This window comes from Telmatherina bonti, assembly GCF_933228915.1.
Source record: "Telmatherina bonti genome assembly, chromosome: 16".
Classification (NCBI taxonomy): Eukaryota; Metazoa; Chordata; class Actinopteri; order Atheriniformes; family Telmatherinidae; genus Telmatherina; species Telmatherina bonti.
The window spans coordinates 19,748,147-19,763,284 of NC_136614.1; the positions used below are offsets into that span (position 1 = coordinate 19,748,147).

Here is a 15,138-nt window from a genome sequence, read left to right on the forward strand (position 1 = left end):
AAATGTAGCTGTCATCAAATTCAAAATGAGTTAATATTGTTCATGAAATAATGTAAGGTCTCACTTTCAACATTTTATGTTTGTTTATCTACTTTTTGGAATTGGGGATATAGTAAATTGCAGTCTGGGTATGTATGATCTTTAAGTAGAGTTGTATCCGCCAATGCACAACATAAAAATCTTTATGGAACTACACCCCAATCTTAAAAAGCAATCAACATTTGACTAACAGTCAACAGAAATGATACTTTTCAATTTCACCTCTAACAGCACAAAATGTTGCCATCTAATTTGTTTAAATTCAGATTTAGAAAATTCAGAAGCATTTATTGTCATTGATCTACAGGTAGACCTGTAGACAAGCACACACTTATAAACATAAACAGGACCCGGCAGACTGAGGCAGCAGCCACAAAGAGCAGCACATCTTTTTATGCAGGATAGAGAAGAAGAAGAAGAAGGGCACATTGTAGAGATACAAATTAAAAACACACCTCCAATAGAAAAAAGCACAAATTCAGACAGTCACAACATAAGAGAAAACACGGGGGCGGGGGGTGGAGTCGGGTCTCCCAGCACAGCCAAGTGATGTCGCAGTCAACTGGCACGTCCCATCCAACTCACCACCTGGAATGTAGTCAGCTGCATAATTATTTAACTGATTATTATTTAATGCTCAGGATGGGAGATTTGATCGAAATCAAGATTCAATGCAATCATTTGGTTTATATTAACTAGGTTATTTATGAATTGGCTTGAATTGATGTGTCTGTAAAGTGCCCTGAGACAACGTTGTGAAGTGGCGCTACACAAATAAAAGCTGAAATTTATGTAAACATCTAAGGGTAGAAAAAGCTAATCAATTTTTGAAACAGTGTACAAAAGCGTAATTTTGAAGCCTTTAAGCTTGAAGTGAATGATTTAGTTTTTTGCTGCTTTATTCTGTTACAGGCCATGACCCCCAATTCAGTTCATTTCAGAGCCTACCTGCAACTTTTCCACTATTTTATTATTTTAAGCTCAAAGGTTTGCACAATGAATAATACTAAAAGCTTTTAAGATATGATGAAATGTTAACTTAAACTAGTGGTTTCCAACCTTGTCAGCTCCTCATGTCATACAAAAAGCAGATTTTTGTCAGGGTCACATTATAGCAGATCATGAGCTATATGGAAATGTTTGTGCTTTTATTACATTAAATTAAAAGCAACAATAATTCACTAAATTACACTCAAAAGACACTTCATATAATAAAATATTCAACACGGAATGCCCAACTTTGGGATTCATTCCTGTCACTCTCATGCAAACTGTTTATGCAAGCACACTCAGCTCTGTAAAAAATATGTGAGGCAGCAAAACCAAACAAAAAATTTAGATCCGTTTAAACTGGCTGTCAACATGTTTTGCATTGGTTTAAATGTTAACTCACACTTCTCTTTGTTAAGTCTCCATTATCTTCTTTTTTTGTGTTGTTCCAAGACTGATACGTACAAAACATATGTCGTGCCTTCCACTATGTAGCCCCAACCACAAACGCATATTTGGAAATTAAGGCTATGCTTTACCTCATAAAAATATCTTGGAAAAGCACATTGTCAATCTACATTAAATACCAACTAACTGATTATTTTCTGAGAAATTATTTGTGAACAAAGTAATCTGTCAGTTCAATGTCTGAGATGACCCTGAAAATCTTGAGCCAAATATGCTCTTAGATGGACCAAAGGTAATAGAAAAATGATGTTATTGTGTTGATCATGGCATCTTCAACTGTCCGGTCAAATAAGTACACATAAAAGTCTGTATCTAATAGAAAATCCATTCCAAACTCTGCTTTCATGTTTCATTTAGGTGTTGTTTATCCCATCAGGTGCATGTTTCCTGATAGGCTCTAATGATGCTTTCATAAGCTGGAGGTGGGGTCTGTGCAGCATTGAGACCCCTCAGACCATTGTTCCCCCAAAATGGCTCCGGTCTTGGTGGAGTAGCAGCTGGCTGAGCAGCAGTTTCAGCTGATCCACCTGGCATGGGTAGAGTTGGCGTGCGAGGCAGCGTGGTCTGACTCCCCCCCTCTGCCTCTCTTGCAATCTGGCTGCAGTGTATGAGAGGATGGAAGGTGGAAGCCCTGAAGCTGGATTTGTGTCCCATTGGGTCGAGGTGATCTGGTGAGGAATTCTGGCGGTGAAAGCTGAAAGCAGCACTTACTAAACTATTGTTGCTGCGACGATCATAGCTGCTGTTGCGGTTAAAGCCCGGGCGGTTATGGGATTGCCGTGGTTGGCGTCGAGTGATACTGGCAGATCCTGTTTTGCGTCGGGACATCCATGTCAGGATCACGTAAACCAGGGCACCCAAGAGCAGACCCACAGCAATGGACACACAGAAAGCTATAATCAGAGGGACTATAAAAACAGAAAAATGATGAAATAGATTTGTTGTGTATTACATTTTCAGTCATCACAAGCATCTTCCATGTGGTTTCCCCTTTCGTTTTTCACCTTTCTGCTGTGGTTATACTTCAGTATATCAAAAATAGTGCTTTTCATGTAATACATCTAAATGCTCTTGCCATACCAAGTTATAACGTACATTCGCTTGTAACACATGGAAGGTACAAGCAGTGTCATGAAACTTTACAGTTGCACGTTTACTTGAATAAATATTCTTAAGAAAACTAATTTATTCCTACAGCAAAGTGACTGACATGTTGCTCCTTCCTTCTGTTATTCGAAGCAACAATGCCAAAACAGAGAAGAGAGAGAATGCTGCAGATTAGACAAATCAGGTTGGACTTATTCCAGGGAAAACAAGCCAGTTTCCTATCATGCTATTAGTCTCAAAATGACTATGTTACTACGCTACACTACATTTTTCCTTTCATTTTAGGAAAGGGAAAAGCAGACAGCAGTCAAACATCATCTGGAAATGACATTTTTGGAAAACCTGCGAGGGGAGGGGATGCTAAGCAAACATAGCAGTTTCTTGTAAAGTTGGAGTGTGCATTATAAGAAATAAAAAAGATTTCGTTTAAATATTTCAATCAGTATTGTACTACTCAGAAGCAGACAGGCGTACACACACTGAATCCTTTTCAGAAATGATTAAAGCTTAACATTCCTGAGGGAAGTACAGCCATGTTTAGAGAGCCCACATCTAAAAGACCAGCTAAAAGAGAAGGAAAGTTAGGAAAAAAATCTAAAGACAAAAAACTCACCAGCATCGAAAGACTCCAGCATTTCCAAAAGGAGATTAGTGTTGTTCTCAGCCATGACCAAAAGAGAGACTGATACTCTGTTCAGTCTTCTTTTCCTCTCCTCTCCGCCCGTCTCTGTCAGTTCTGGCCTGTGTTTCCTTTTTTCTGATGGATTTTCCTGTCTTTCCGAGTTGTCTCTTTCCTGTTCTCTTACTTTCTCCCTCTCTGCTCCCTTGCTCACTTTCTCTGTCCGTATGTCTGACTCTCTCAGGGAGACTGAGCCCAGAGACGCACAGGACTGGCGTCAAACTCTGGCAGTCATCTTGTTTATGGAAGCGGAAAACGACGCTGTCACATTTCCTGCTTTTCTGCTTGAAATTAGCAACAGGAGTGGCTTATCTGTCCAGGACAGAGATCCTGAAGGTTGAGAAGCAGGGTGTTTCTGCAATCATTTCCTCTCCCATCACTTCCTTCAAGTTGACTAATGTAACAACTTATCATAACGTTAGTTTAAGAGTCAATCCCACTGCTTCCATCATAGAAAAGTCTTTAATTATCACCGATGTTTTGTTCAGTTCTTTGGTACAGTTCTGGGCCTGCTGTGGGTCCCGAGGGGAAATCCACATTTTGAGCTGATGATTGAAAGATTATAAGTACTTTTATTAGTTAGTTGTCGTGATGCAGAAGGAGGCTACTCTGCATTTCAAAAAGCCCATAAGTGTGGAGATATCTGCCTGAATTCCAGCATTTGTGTTTGTAAGCTCAGTCTTTCCACATTACCTGCCAAGTCTGCTTTTTACTCGGTTGTACCTCTCCAAATGAAACAATATAGTACGACAAGACTGAGTGAATGAGTGAGAGTGGTTGTTTGTCTCTGTGTGGCCCTGAGATGGACTGGGTGTACCCTGCTTTTCACCCAAAGACTGCTGGGATAGGCTCCAGCTTCCCCGTGACCCTGAATTGGATTAAGCGGTTAGGAAAATGAAAGAATGAACTTTTGACACTACTTGCCAGAGTTGTTTCTTCACCTTAAGTTCCCTTTCAGCGTTAATCGGGTCAGTCTTTTAAATGCACCGGCATGACATATTGAGTGTTTTACATGAAGAAACAGTCAAGTTTCAATGTCTCTACAGACAATAAGAGAGTAAACAGTTGAACAAAAGCTTGGACTTCCTTAAATTATTATCTTTGTTGTAAAACCTGTCCAAAATAACCAGAACCAATTACCCATAACAATACTTTAAATGGTACGCATTGGTCCATTGTGTTCTTTTATAGGGAAACTTGTGGCTGCTGTTCTGTGTATTGATGCAGGAGACTGTCTTTGAGACATGGCATTGTCAAGATGTGATTTGTCAGATTTGGAAACTCACGATACAGAAAGCAAAGATACTCTGTGTTACTGTGTATTTAAAATTAAACAAATCGGTGGAATTTCGAAAAATGTATTGAATTAATATTTATTTATCAATGTGTGTAACAGTGGCTTCTAATTAACGTGAGAATCAGAAATTACAATATGTGATTAAGTAAAATATATTTCAATCTAGTGGGGGAAAAGGAAATTCTTTTGTGTAAACAGTGCCAGTCAAGTCAGTAAAGTTCAGTGTACAGAGGTTGTGCTGGGAATAAAAAGCAATGGGGGCACTTAATGTTTTGTCTGTTCTTCTCTTTAAGCAGTAGGTGGAATAATACTCAAAGATAACTTAACTTCACCCCCCCCCCCCCCCCCCCCCCCCAACAATACACACAGAATTGCCCATTTTTAAGTGGTTTAAATGGGAAACAACCAACTTTGTGTTAGCAGATCAGCTGTGTCATTTCTTCATTCATAAACTACATAGCACAGAACATAAATCTACCTTTCAACTTATTCTTTATATGATTTACAGTCTAATTGCTGTTAAAGTCTAAACATACAGATTTATGACAGCAGACAAACATCATCCAACATCCTGATAGCACTTAGGAAATCTAACATAAAGAGTAATGGTTCACTTAAGTCAGTGATTCCCAACAGCAGCATTGCTGAACATTAGTAATAAGCTGTGGGAGAAAGGTAAGTGAGGCATGACATGGAGCTAAGTGGTTCACAGGTCAGGACTTGAACCTGGGTCAGTTGTGATGAGGGCTTCAGCTTCCATCACAACTTTCCTATTCTGTCATTTGAGGTGCACCGTGTCTCAAGTGATCCCTTCTGAAAGGCTGCAACAGTGGTGTTTCCAGCTGTGAGGGTGCTAAAATTAGATTTGCTGTTGCTGAATACATTCATTTACTGGACTATCAAATGTGTGTACAAGGATAACGAGCAACACAGGGGCTCAATCCCATTTCTACCACATGACCCTTCTTCTGTTTTGTAGGGATTAGGTGCCCCTTCTTTCGGGGACTGAGGAAAGTGATTATCTGGCTCTTCAACTGGAGTATTTACGGCTATTTGAATGTTTATATACTCGCTCATTTGGATTCCCAAAAAGGAAGGGGCACCTTGTTCTTCTGAATGAAAAGGTGGTCTAAAGCCATGGAAATGTCTATGGACCAGAGCTATGCCAGGTGGTGTGCAGATGTTTGTACACTTTTGTCATTTTTGCAAAAATAGAAAAATTCTATTCTAAAGAGAAAAATTTGTAATTGTGAAAATATGGCAGATTTGCAGAATAGTATCTTTGCCTCCATGCTGAATTTAACATGCAGGTTTCCAAACAAACTTTCTAATAAGATTTTAGAAAAGTGCTGACTGTGCATGGTTGAGATTACTTCACTGGCGGTTTTGGTCCCAGCCCTCTCTCTGTGCATGATTAGATAAGAAAATGGATCTTAAAAGGGCAGGTCTTTGCAACTACTGGAAGATTTTGTATTGACCCATGAGCTTTGTCTCGCTCTCTGCTTCCCTCTGTTGCATCTGCATTGTCGACTCAGTCTTTGCTGAATCTGTTTGGTCCCTAAGGACCAAACAGATTCAGAGGTCACCTCAAGCTGAGGTGCATAGAAATGCAGGAATCAGCAGTCAGCTCCTGCTGCAGAGCACTCAGCCAATCACACAACATTTTAATGTAGTTGTAATTCAAACAGGAGATTCCCACACATGTGCTTTTGGTAAGAGAAACTGCTGGTACTGAATTATTTTTGCTGCAATTGCTGCGGTTGTTGCAACTGGATACGCCTGTAACTTCAATTACCACAGTTGCTATGTTTAATGACATTTTCTTTGACAATGTGGGGAAGAATGAGCATTGAGTATATTCAATGATGGGCTTTTCCATTCAAACAAAGCAATTTGATTTTGCCTGTGTAATGTTCCCCGTTACTGTATATATAATCTCCATCATCAACCCTCACTTTTGGTAAAAACTATTCATCCTATTGCTAAAAATAAATTTAATACTTGAAAAAAAGATACACAATAGTTATTTCAAAAGGTACCTAGATGATACTACCAAACTAAGCTAATTTGGACACACATAGGCTTCACTAAGCTGTTTTTCTCCAGATTCCATCTTTAAATCTCCCTCATTCACTGCCAGTTCAATCTGCAACTAAAGATGATTTATTACTGTCTTCTTTTTTTATGCCCACCCTTCTGTCTCTCCTCCTTTTGACTGACATTGTGGGCCAGAGCGCTGCGGCTGCTCTTTCAGCTTTCTGAGAACTCTGGAGATGATGATGAAAGGTCTTGTCTAATGGGATTACACATTGAGATAAGTGTTCAGAGTCTTGTGGCTCATCACACCTCCCTCCTGCATTTCAAAGAGGGCCATTGATCTGTTGTGGAGAAAAGCATTTTGGAACTTGTATTCTTGATAGATGCTTATAGGCAATGTGCAATTTGTGTGTTCATGTGTATTTTTACGGAAAATTTGCTTTGTCAAAACAAACTAAAAAAAAGATTAATTTTATGAAATGGAGCAATTCTCCTTTAATCTAAGCAGTTGAAGAGCAGACTTGTGGTGATGTCATAAGATGATTCATTGATATGTTCGATAAGCAGTAAATTTTAAAACACATGACTGCACAAAACAATGTTATACTTGGGGGCACTACAGGTTCAAATGCAACACTTTTTGTTTAGCTTTTATAAAACAATGTTGACTGCAGCACAACATCATGCATTTATATTCCCACATATAGACCCATATACAATATAGCGCTTTTTGTAAATTGCATAGATTCAATGTTGTTATTGTGATTATTTGCATCCAGGAACATCAGTCAAGTCACAGTTTTGGCTGCAACCCATGTAAAGATAAAAAGGTTTCACTCTTTCACTTCTGAAAGTTGACATCAGGTGTTCAACTACTTTTTATGAGTTTTGATTGATTAGTTTATAATCAGTATCAATTGACTATTCAGCAAAATTAGCTTTAATGTAAGACATAACTATCATCCAGTTTTTCAATTCACAGCCAAAAATGTTCATACTGGATGGCACTTGTTTTATACTGTGCAACATGAAGAAGACAAATTTATGTATTCTTATTCTGAAGTCTACCGCCGCTTTTAAACATTATTTACAATTATTGTGCGAGGGATCTTTGTTCAGCAGAACCATTTAATTAATCATGTGGGAAAACACTGATATTTTTGGTGGATATTATTAGTGTTTATTGTCCAAAGTTACATGCAATGTAATACAGTCATTTCAAGTAAGAAATGGCTTGTTGCTGTTTCACATTTCCTGGAACAAATTCTGTTTCTGAAAGTGTTTTTCATTTCTGCCTCTCTGACTCTTTCACACTAACAAACATAACACATGCAGACACGCACACACATGCACATTGTTTGCAGCAGAACCAGCAAGTATGCAAGACCATCTCTGGATCTGAGGTTTCAGCAACATGGAGAAGCAGTTCTGTTGGTTGAACAGCAGGTGGCAGTGCCTGTAGCGTGGGAAGCAAACCTGTCTGCAGAAGTAACAGACTCAAGCAAGGGAGGGGAAGCTGGGCTGAGATGTTCAGCTCACACACATGCAGGCTGGCGTACACATACAGTATGCACTTACATCATCATTATCAGGGGAGGAGCTTTGCTGAGTGTGAGGATTGCAGACTGCTACTGTAACAGGGATGACTTGAAGAGAGAGACACAGTAACCTGGACATGATTCAGTTCTGATATTCTGCAGTCAGTATGAAGACACTAGACTACTGCAATGTAATCTGACACCTGGTCACAGCATGACAGCACTGCAAAGGTGACGCACAGGAGCCGGTACGTGACTTTGGTGACCTCAGGACATCGGGATGGCATCGCCTAGGCACTACAGACACTCTGCTCGAGACATTGCCAACGTGATGCAGAGGCTGCAAGGTAGGTGTAGAATGCTTACTCACTCACACTGCTCCCCAACTTGGTTTGCAGCATTTTTAGAGGTGACCTGCTTGACACAGCAGAGACGGTAAAAGATGACTTTCACACATCTCATCTCAGCTGATTAAACACTGTGAATGTCTTTTCTGTGTAGTAGTGGAATTCAAGTTTGCACAGGTCTGGCATTTGAAGGATGAAATTAGATGGGAAATGCAATGTCACAAGCTGCAGTATGTGAGAACAGAGGACTTTTTTAGATTATAATCAGTTGTATTTTATCTGGCATTCAGTTGCCATCAGTGCATTAAACATCTTTTCTCATAGGGATTTTTGTTCATGATTGTAGATGCATGTCTTTGCACACAGTGTGTTATTTGATTTTTCTTGTGGCAAAGAAAGAACCATATGTAAGGATATTCAGGCTATGTGAGACTTTCATATTGCTAAGCTCTTTTGTGTATGTCCTGTTCATTTGTGGATGTGCTTCCAGCATATACCTAATTGCTTGAACACACACAATAACAACACGTTCATATGTTCCTCTGTATATGTTTACGAACAGAGTGAGAGGCAAACAATAGCACAGCTAATCCCCGGAGAAGCTGACAGGATGAAGTCTATTCCTCTCGCTTAACTCCACAGTAGCAGCAAGACTTTCTTATTGTGGACAGCCGAATCCTCAGCCTCCTCTGTAGACAGACAGACATTGAAACCATGATGTTTTTACATTTTAACATTCAGCCTATTAAAATTAGCGTTTTTTTTAAATTTTTTTATTTTAAAGCAAATTTTAATTTATATTTGCTGCAGACATCAGCACATTTTTAGCAGTGACAGCGTCATATTGATGACGCTGGCAAAGTAGCAGGACAGTCAGGTGACACCAGAGCTGAGATCCAATATGGCTGCTCCCTGTGTGGTGTCTGAGGTGGCAGTTTCTGTGAAAACTGAGAGCAACAGTAGCAACCACGTGGCCCCTCTGCATCACTGTGTGCAGGTGTGGATGCACACTTTGAATCACAATTGTGGGTCCATTGATCTAAATTTAGAATCCTCCATTCTAGCTGTCAGTCTGCAACAGAAGATTAAATTGTGTGTGTGTGCCGAGTGGATACAATTGATCATAATCAAATTAATTTATTTAAGCTTAATACATAGAGAAGCTAATTAATATTTAATAATAATAGTGTAGGAGTGAAGATTTTATTACAAACAACCAAATTTTATCAATGAAGAAAATATTACACACAAGAGTCATGTAACAATATTTGGTAATAAATGAAGTAAATAAAAACCTAATTATGACTTGTTCCAATATGTGTCTGGCTAAGCCTTTGTGTATGGCAATAAGTCAACACCAACTGGCTAAATGGTTATCACATTTTAACAAACAGCCTTTTAGCAACAGTTGCTTTATTTTTCATGTCTTGTGGTATTTCAGATAAGGCAAGTCTTGTTATTCAGTTATGCAGATGCATTGACTGAGGGGTTTGTGGGAACAATGCTGCTTTATTACAGCCAAATTATCTCCTTCCTCTGAAACATGCACTGTATTTTAAACTCCTAAATTGTGCTTGTAGACAATAGAGATTTACTGTATGTGTCATTTGCCATTTGAATGGATTTGTGCAGTCATTATCAATATTTTCCCCTTATATATAAATTTTTATTCCATCCATAATCTCTTGAACGCATACCGTTTTATAAGATTATTCATAGAGGCATTGGCAGAATATACTTACATGTGATGCTTAATTTAATGTGTTCTGGTTTTTGTCCATCTCGTGGGAAACGGGAGCTGGACCTGAGATAATATCAAGATGTTTAGACGGAAGAGGAGCACTTGTGTTTTCATTAGTCTGTGTGTGAAAAGGCAAACATGCATGTGTGTTTTTTGTCTGGTGTCATAAAGTCAAAATTACATCTTTAAGTTATATCGGTGACACTTATTTAAGGTTGCTTTTCCTGTCGTTTTTGCTTGCTATTATCATGTCACTTCAGTGAAATGCTTTTTGGAAACTGGTTGTGTTGGGGTTCACATGATTTGCCAAAAACTTTAATTTGATTTCTCATCACCTGACAGATTAAATTAATCTAGGTTTCTTATTTCATTTAGAAGTCCCGTTAAGCATGATTAAATTAACATATTTTAACACAATGCAGTTTTCTCAAATGAACCCCATTCCACAATTCACCAGTGGATATTATGACATTTAAGTTTAATTTAGAAGTTATTTAATAAAAAAAAAAAAAAAAAGAAAAAACCTCACACAGACACACAACTTCGCCCCAGTTTTGGAGCTGTGTTTTTCTCCCTTTAGCCATCTCTTTTGGTGCACCTCTCCGTTGCTGTGAAATAACTGCAATTAGTGACACCATATGGCGAAGAACAGCGAGTTTGCTTTGAACACCTCCCAGCCTGAACTCCTCCATATGCTTTGGAATTTGCTTGTTTGTTGTCTCTCATCACTGAGAAAAGCGATGTACTGATTTTTCTGTTTCTATTTCTCACCTGTTTTCTCTTTTGTGGGTGGCGGAGGCGTTCATTCCTGCCTAGGCCTCTGGGTTTAAACCATCTACTGGCCTATCAAGCAGGAAAATTTGTGACATCTCATTTTATACAGAACACCTGCTTAAGATTTCCCTGCGTGGGCTGTGTGTAAACCTGAACGGTCCACAGGTAATACAGAATAAAGTAACTGAGTTTCTCAATCAGTCCAGTATTCAGAGGGTTGTATTAGAGCTTTGCTCAAATGATTTTGTTAAATTGGGTTCATAAGCTAGAAGAAAGGTTGAGGTTAAAAGGGTAAAGGCAACAGAGGTCAGCTCATCTGACGGACTTAAATCTCATCCTGAAAGTATTGGATGGATTAAATGGGAATAAGAGAGGCAGCATGAAGAGCATGAAAATGGGACTGAAAAAAACAGGAGCAAGTTTGAAAGAGCGAGATCCCCACACACCAGTTTTTAAGCTCCTGATTGCTAGTGGGTCTGGCACAGATCCTCAGATTGGCATAAGGCCAGGGTGACATCCTGTTGCCAGGGGCGACATTATGATTTGGCCGCAGCCAAGAAGGCCTAAGCAGACGGTCACCTTGAGCAATGCCAGCCTCCTGTTTAGTTGTGACACCACCATTCATCGTGCATTGGCTCTAGATACCATGGATTCACACGTGCACATGTGCCCAGAATTACACACAAGGTCCGAAACAACCACTGTGTGTTAAAAATAGCTACTATGCATCTTTTTTTTTTTCTTTTTTTTTTACCTCCCCGTCACACGGCTGGGAGTCAGCAGTTTAGCTGAGTGGTTAAACAGACCCAGAGCGAGTCTTCAGGGCAATCAGACCAGAACTGAATGGCAAAAACATGTTTTTTTTTCTTTTTCTTTTTTTCTACCTCTTTTTGTTGTCTTTCCAGTTTGTTTGTGACCTGTTGCTATGGCAGCAGTTGCATGACAGTCAGCATAGGATTTTTTTTTTTTTCTTTTTTACCCTCTGGGCTTATTGGCAATGTCTGGTTCAGACCCTTTTTCCATTACAGAACATTGTGTTTGATTGAATGATGTGTTTGTGGGTGTTTGTGTTTAGAGTTGGTGCAGACCTCCCAGTGACAGCCTCTATTACAGATCAGATTTTAATCTCTTTCATCCTGACAGTCAGTGAAGGGTTGAGTGACACATCACAAGATTAGGTCACTGAAGGTCCCTCCCATACAATAAGTAAGGTAGAATGATGCTCATTTACACAGAATCCTGTTTGAAATGTCACACCTTCCCAAAGGTCAGAGTGTTTGGGTAAATATTCCAGCAACAATCATTCTTTTTTTTCTCTCTCTGAACAAAATTAGAGCACTTTTGCCAGTATAGAAAGACTTGCAGAACTGCCTAATGCCATTCAGTCAGAGTGATATTTGAGAACCTTTTGATGTATTTAAGATGTATTGAAAGGTGTTATAACAGGGTCTTGCACTGCAAATACCTTTGAGATGGTGTGATGTTAAGAATAGAGCAGAATGATTCTTTAAGTGGCATTAACTGTAATGTTCGCGTTGTGCTTAAACTATCTACTGATTCTGTCTGTCAGACTAAAAAAATCAGACAGCTTTGATTGACACACTATACAATGTCTGTGGATTGGACTCTAAGATATACTCGGTCATCGTTTGTAGTACTTTGTATGCTCTTATCTTTTACCCACAGACACCTCTGACCCTTTTTCTTCCCTTTTTCATCTGTCAGGATGTGATTGGGAGGTGGGAAATTTAGCCTCTGGCAGTAAATTAGAAGGTGAGTGTGAAGTCTTGACCCGACGGATGTCATCTGACCATTTAAAATAGTTTCAGCTTTAACATTGTAGTAAATACTAATAATTATAATTATTTTTAGTGTTCTTTCTGTATGTTAATCTGATTTGCGCACCTGTTTTGTGAGTAGTTATGTTAAAACTTTGTCACTAACTAAAAATAAATCCCATTTTAAGAGTAACACAGCTTGTCTTAACCTTTAATATATCATTTTATTATCCCAATTACTTTCCTTGTACACATTAATGCAAAATTAGGCCCTTTGTCAGCTTTTTACTTATGTTGTGTTATTGTTTACTTCTGGATACAATTACCATATTCCCAGAGGAATGATGTCCGCCCTCACTTTCCATTTACCTTCAAAGCAATGAAAATTATCTGTATTTGGCATGTTATTTCCTGTTGTGAAGCTGACAGGTGTCCTCTTTCTTGTTCAGCCTCCAGACACAAACACAATCTTCCACCTGGCATAACAAACTCTTGTCTTATAATAATTCAAGTTTCTTTTGTGTGTGCGAGAAATAGTGAAGGAAATAGGAGAATTCAGAGAATGACATTTCAAATATGACAGACTGTTTTAATAAAACAAAAGGCAAACATCTGCTGTTGCAAAAAGAATTGGTTTAGGTGCAGTTTTGATTAGCCAGAAAATGGGCCCAGCTGGATAAGCATAAATGCACTCAAGTGGTTGTATGAAACAGGATTTTGCAGATGATTCTGGCTCTGTTCCAGGCAGTATTCTTACTTTGCAGCAAGGACTAGTCTTATAACTGAATTTACTGCTGTGGCCAGCGTGATTTATGTAGTGTGCTGACGCCAGTCCTTTCACTTTATTCGTGCATGTAATGTGTGGTGGGCCACTGAACCTGGATAAAGAGCTTAGACTGTCTGACCCACTCATGCACTCCCACACACATAAAGCATCCCACAGATAAATACACATTCAGTCATCTCACACACATTCATGGAGAGCAGCAGAGAAACATTGAGCTGAATATATTTTTCAAAGCCAAATTGAGTCTTTCTAATGCTCTTAGTGCCACCTAAGTGGTATTTTGATATAACCCCCTGATGTTTCTAGTGGAGTAGGTGCTTTGTATTTAGTGCATGCTCAGTCTGATTGTGGGTGGTGTTAAAATTGTGTTTTGGTCACCTTAATGCATTTCTTTTGATAAAGAAGAAAGAAGCTTCCAGCTCATAAGTACCTGACTCTTTATAGGTGATGTGTGATTTTTATTTATTTTTTTTCTTTGCAGCATGTTGCACAGAAAGTAAGCAAATAAATAACAGTAATCAACATCTTTTTTTTTTTTTTTTTTTTTTTTTTACAAACTAACGTTGCAGTATGACAAACAGCTCTGCTTAATGTTTTATTAAAATTTTAGTCCAAAAATTTGCACTGCAAATACCTTCAGTATTTTCACATGTCGTCATTTGTATGGTCATGTTCCTGATTGCTCTTTGTGTGCATGTCAGTGATGCAGGTGCTAAAATTGCTTAAATTACTGTATCAGTGGCCTGACTTAATGAACACTGTGATATTTGGACATTTCTGTCAATGACAAAGTGCCTTTTCTGCACATCTGGTACTGGAAAAGGGAGTGATGATGCTTGAAAAAGGAAGGGGGTTGTTTTGATAATCACTTTGACTTGTTCCCCCCTTCTTGCTCTCTTTAATGTGGTGTCATTATTACTGAAATTGCATTTAGCTATGCTAATGGGCTGACATTTGGACTTCCGTCTCAGCACTTACAGTGGGACTGGTAAAAATGTGCCGCAAATGAAGTGGGATGGTGAATAGAGAGGGTGAATGGACATGTGAGGGTTGAGTAGTGGTACTGAGCGTCTGATGGAGGATGCTATTGAGAACAAGGGCTAAAGTGCTGCAGTGGAAGTGTGGAGGGGGTTCGTTTTTAATTAGAAATTGTTGGGGTGAAAGAGCTGGAATCAGGAAAGTGGATGAATGAGGTACTGGAGGCAAAAAGGGAGCTGAAAAAGCATCCATAACTTGTAAAATCACTGTGTGTATTAGTGTGTACACTAGTACACAGTGTGAGTGCATATATATGTAGATATATATATATATATTATATATATATATATATATATATATATATATATATATATATATATATATATATATATATATATAGTATATATATATATATATATATATATATATATGTGTGTGTATGTGTGTATGTGTATATGTGTATATGTATATGTATATATGTGTATGTATATATATGTATATATATATGTATATATATATATATATGTATATATATATGTATATGTATATATATATGTATATGTAATATATATATATAT

At 38.4% G+C, this 15,138-nt stretch overlaps 2 protein-coding genes across 2 annotated transcripts in view; one reads left to right on the forward strand and one right to left on the reverse strand.

Annotated features, from left to right (window-relative positions):
• Positions 1-396: 396 nt before the first annotated feature.
• On the reverse strand, positions 397-3,453 carry myct1a (myc target 1a). The gene is made up of 2 exons (XM_079254982.1): positions 3,218-3,453; positions 397-2,405 (listed from the first exon to the last, which is right to left on the reverse strand). The coding sequence occupies exons 1-2, from the start codon at positions 3,270-3,272 to the stop codon at positions 1,870-1,872; spliced, it is 591 nt and encodes a 196-aa protein (XP_079111108.1). The 5' UTR covers positions 3,273-3,453; the 3' UTR covers positions 397-1,869.
• Positions 3,454-9,403: 5,950 nt separating this feature from the next.
• Positions 9,404-15,138, forward strand: part of syne1a (spectrin repeat containing, nuclear envelope 1a) — a gene marked incomplete at its 5' end in the record, with an annotated part of 122,127 nt that continues 116,392 nt past the window's right edge. Inside the window, one exon of the mRNA XM_079255095.1 lies at positions 9,404-9,499. Coding sequence (XP_079111221.1) covers positions 9,404-9,499 — 96 coding nt within the window. The remainder of the gene's footprint in view (positions 9,500-15,138) is intronic.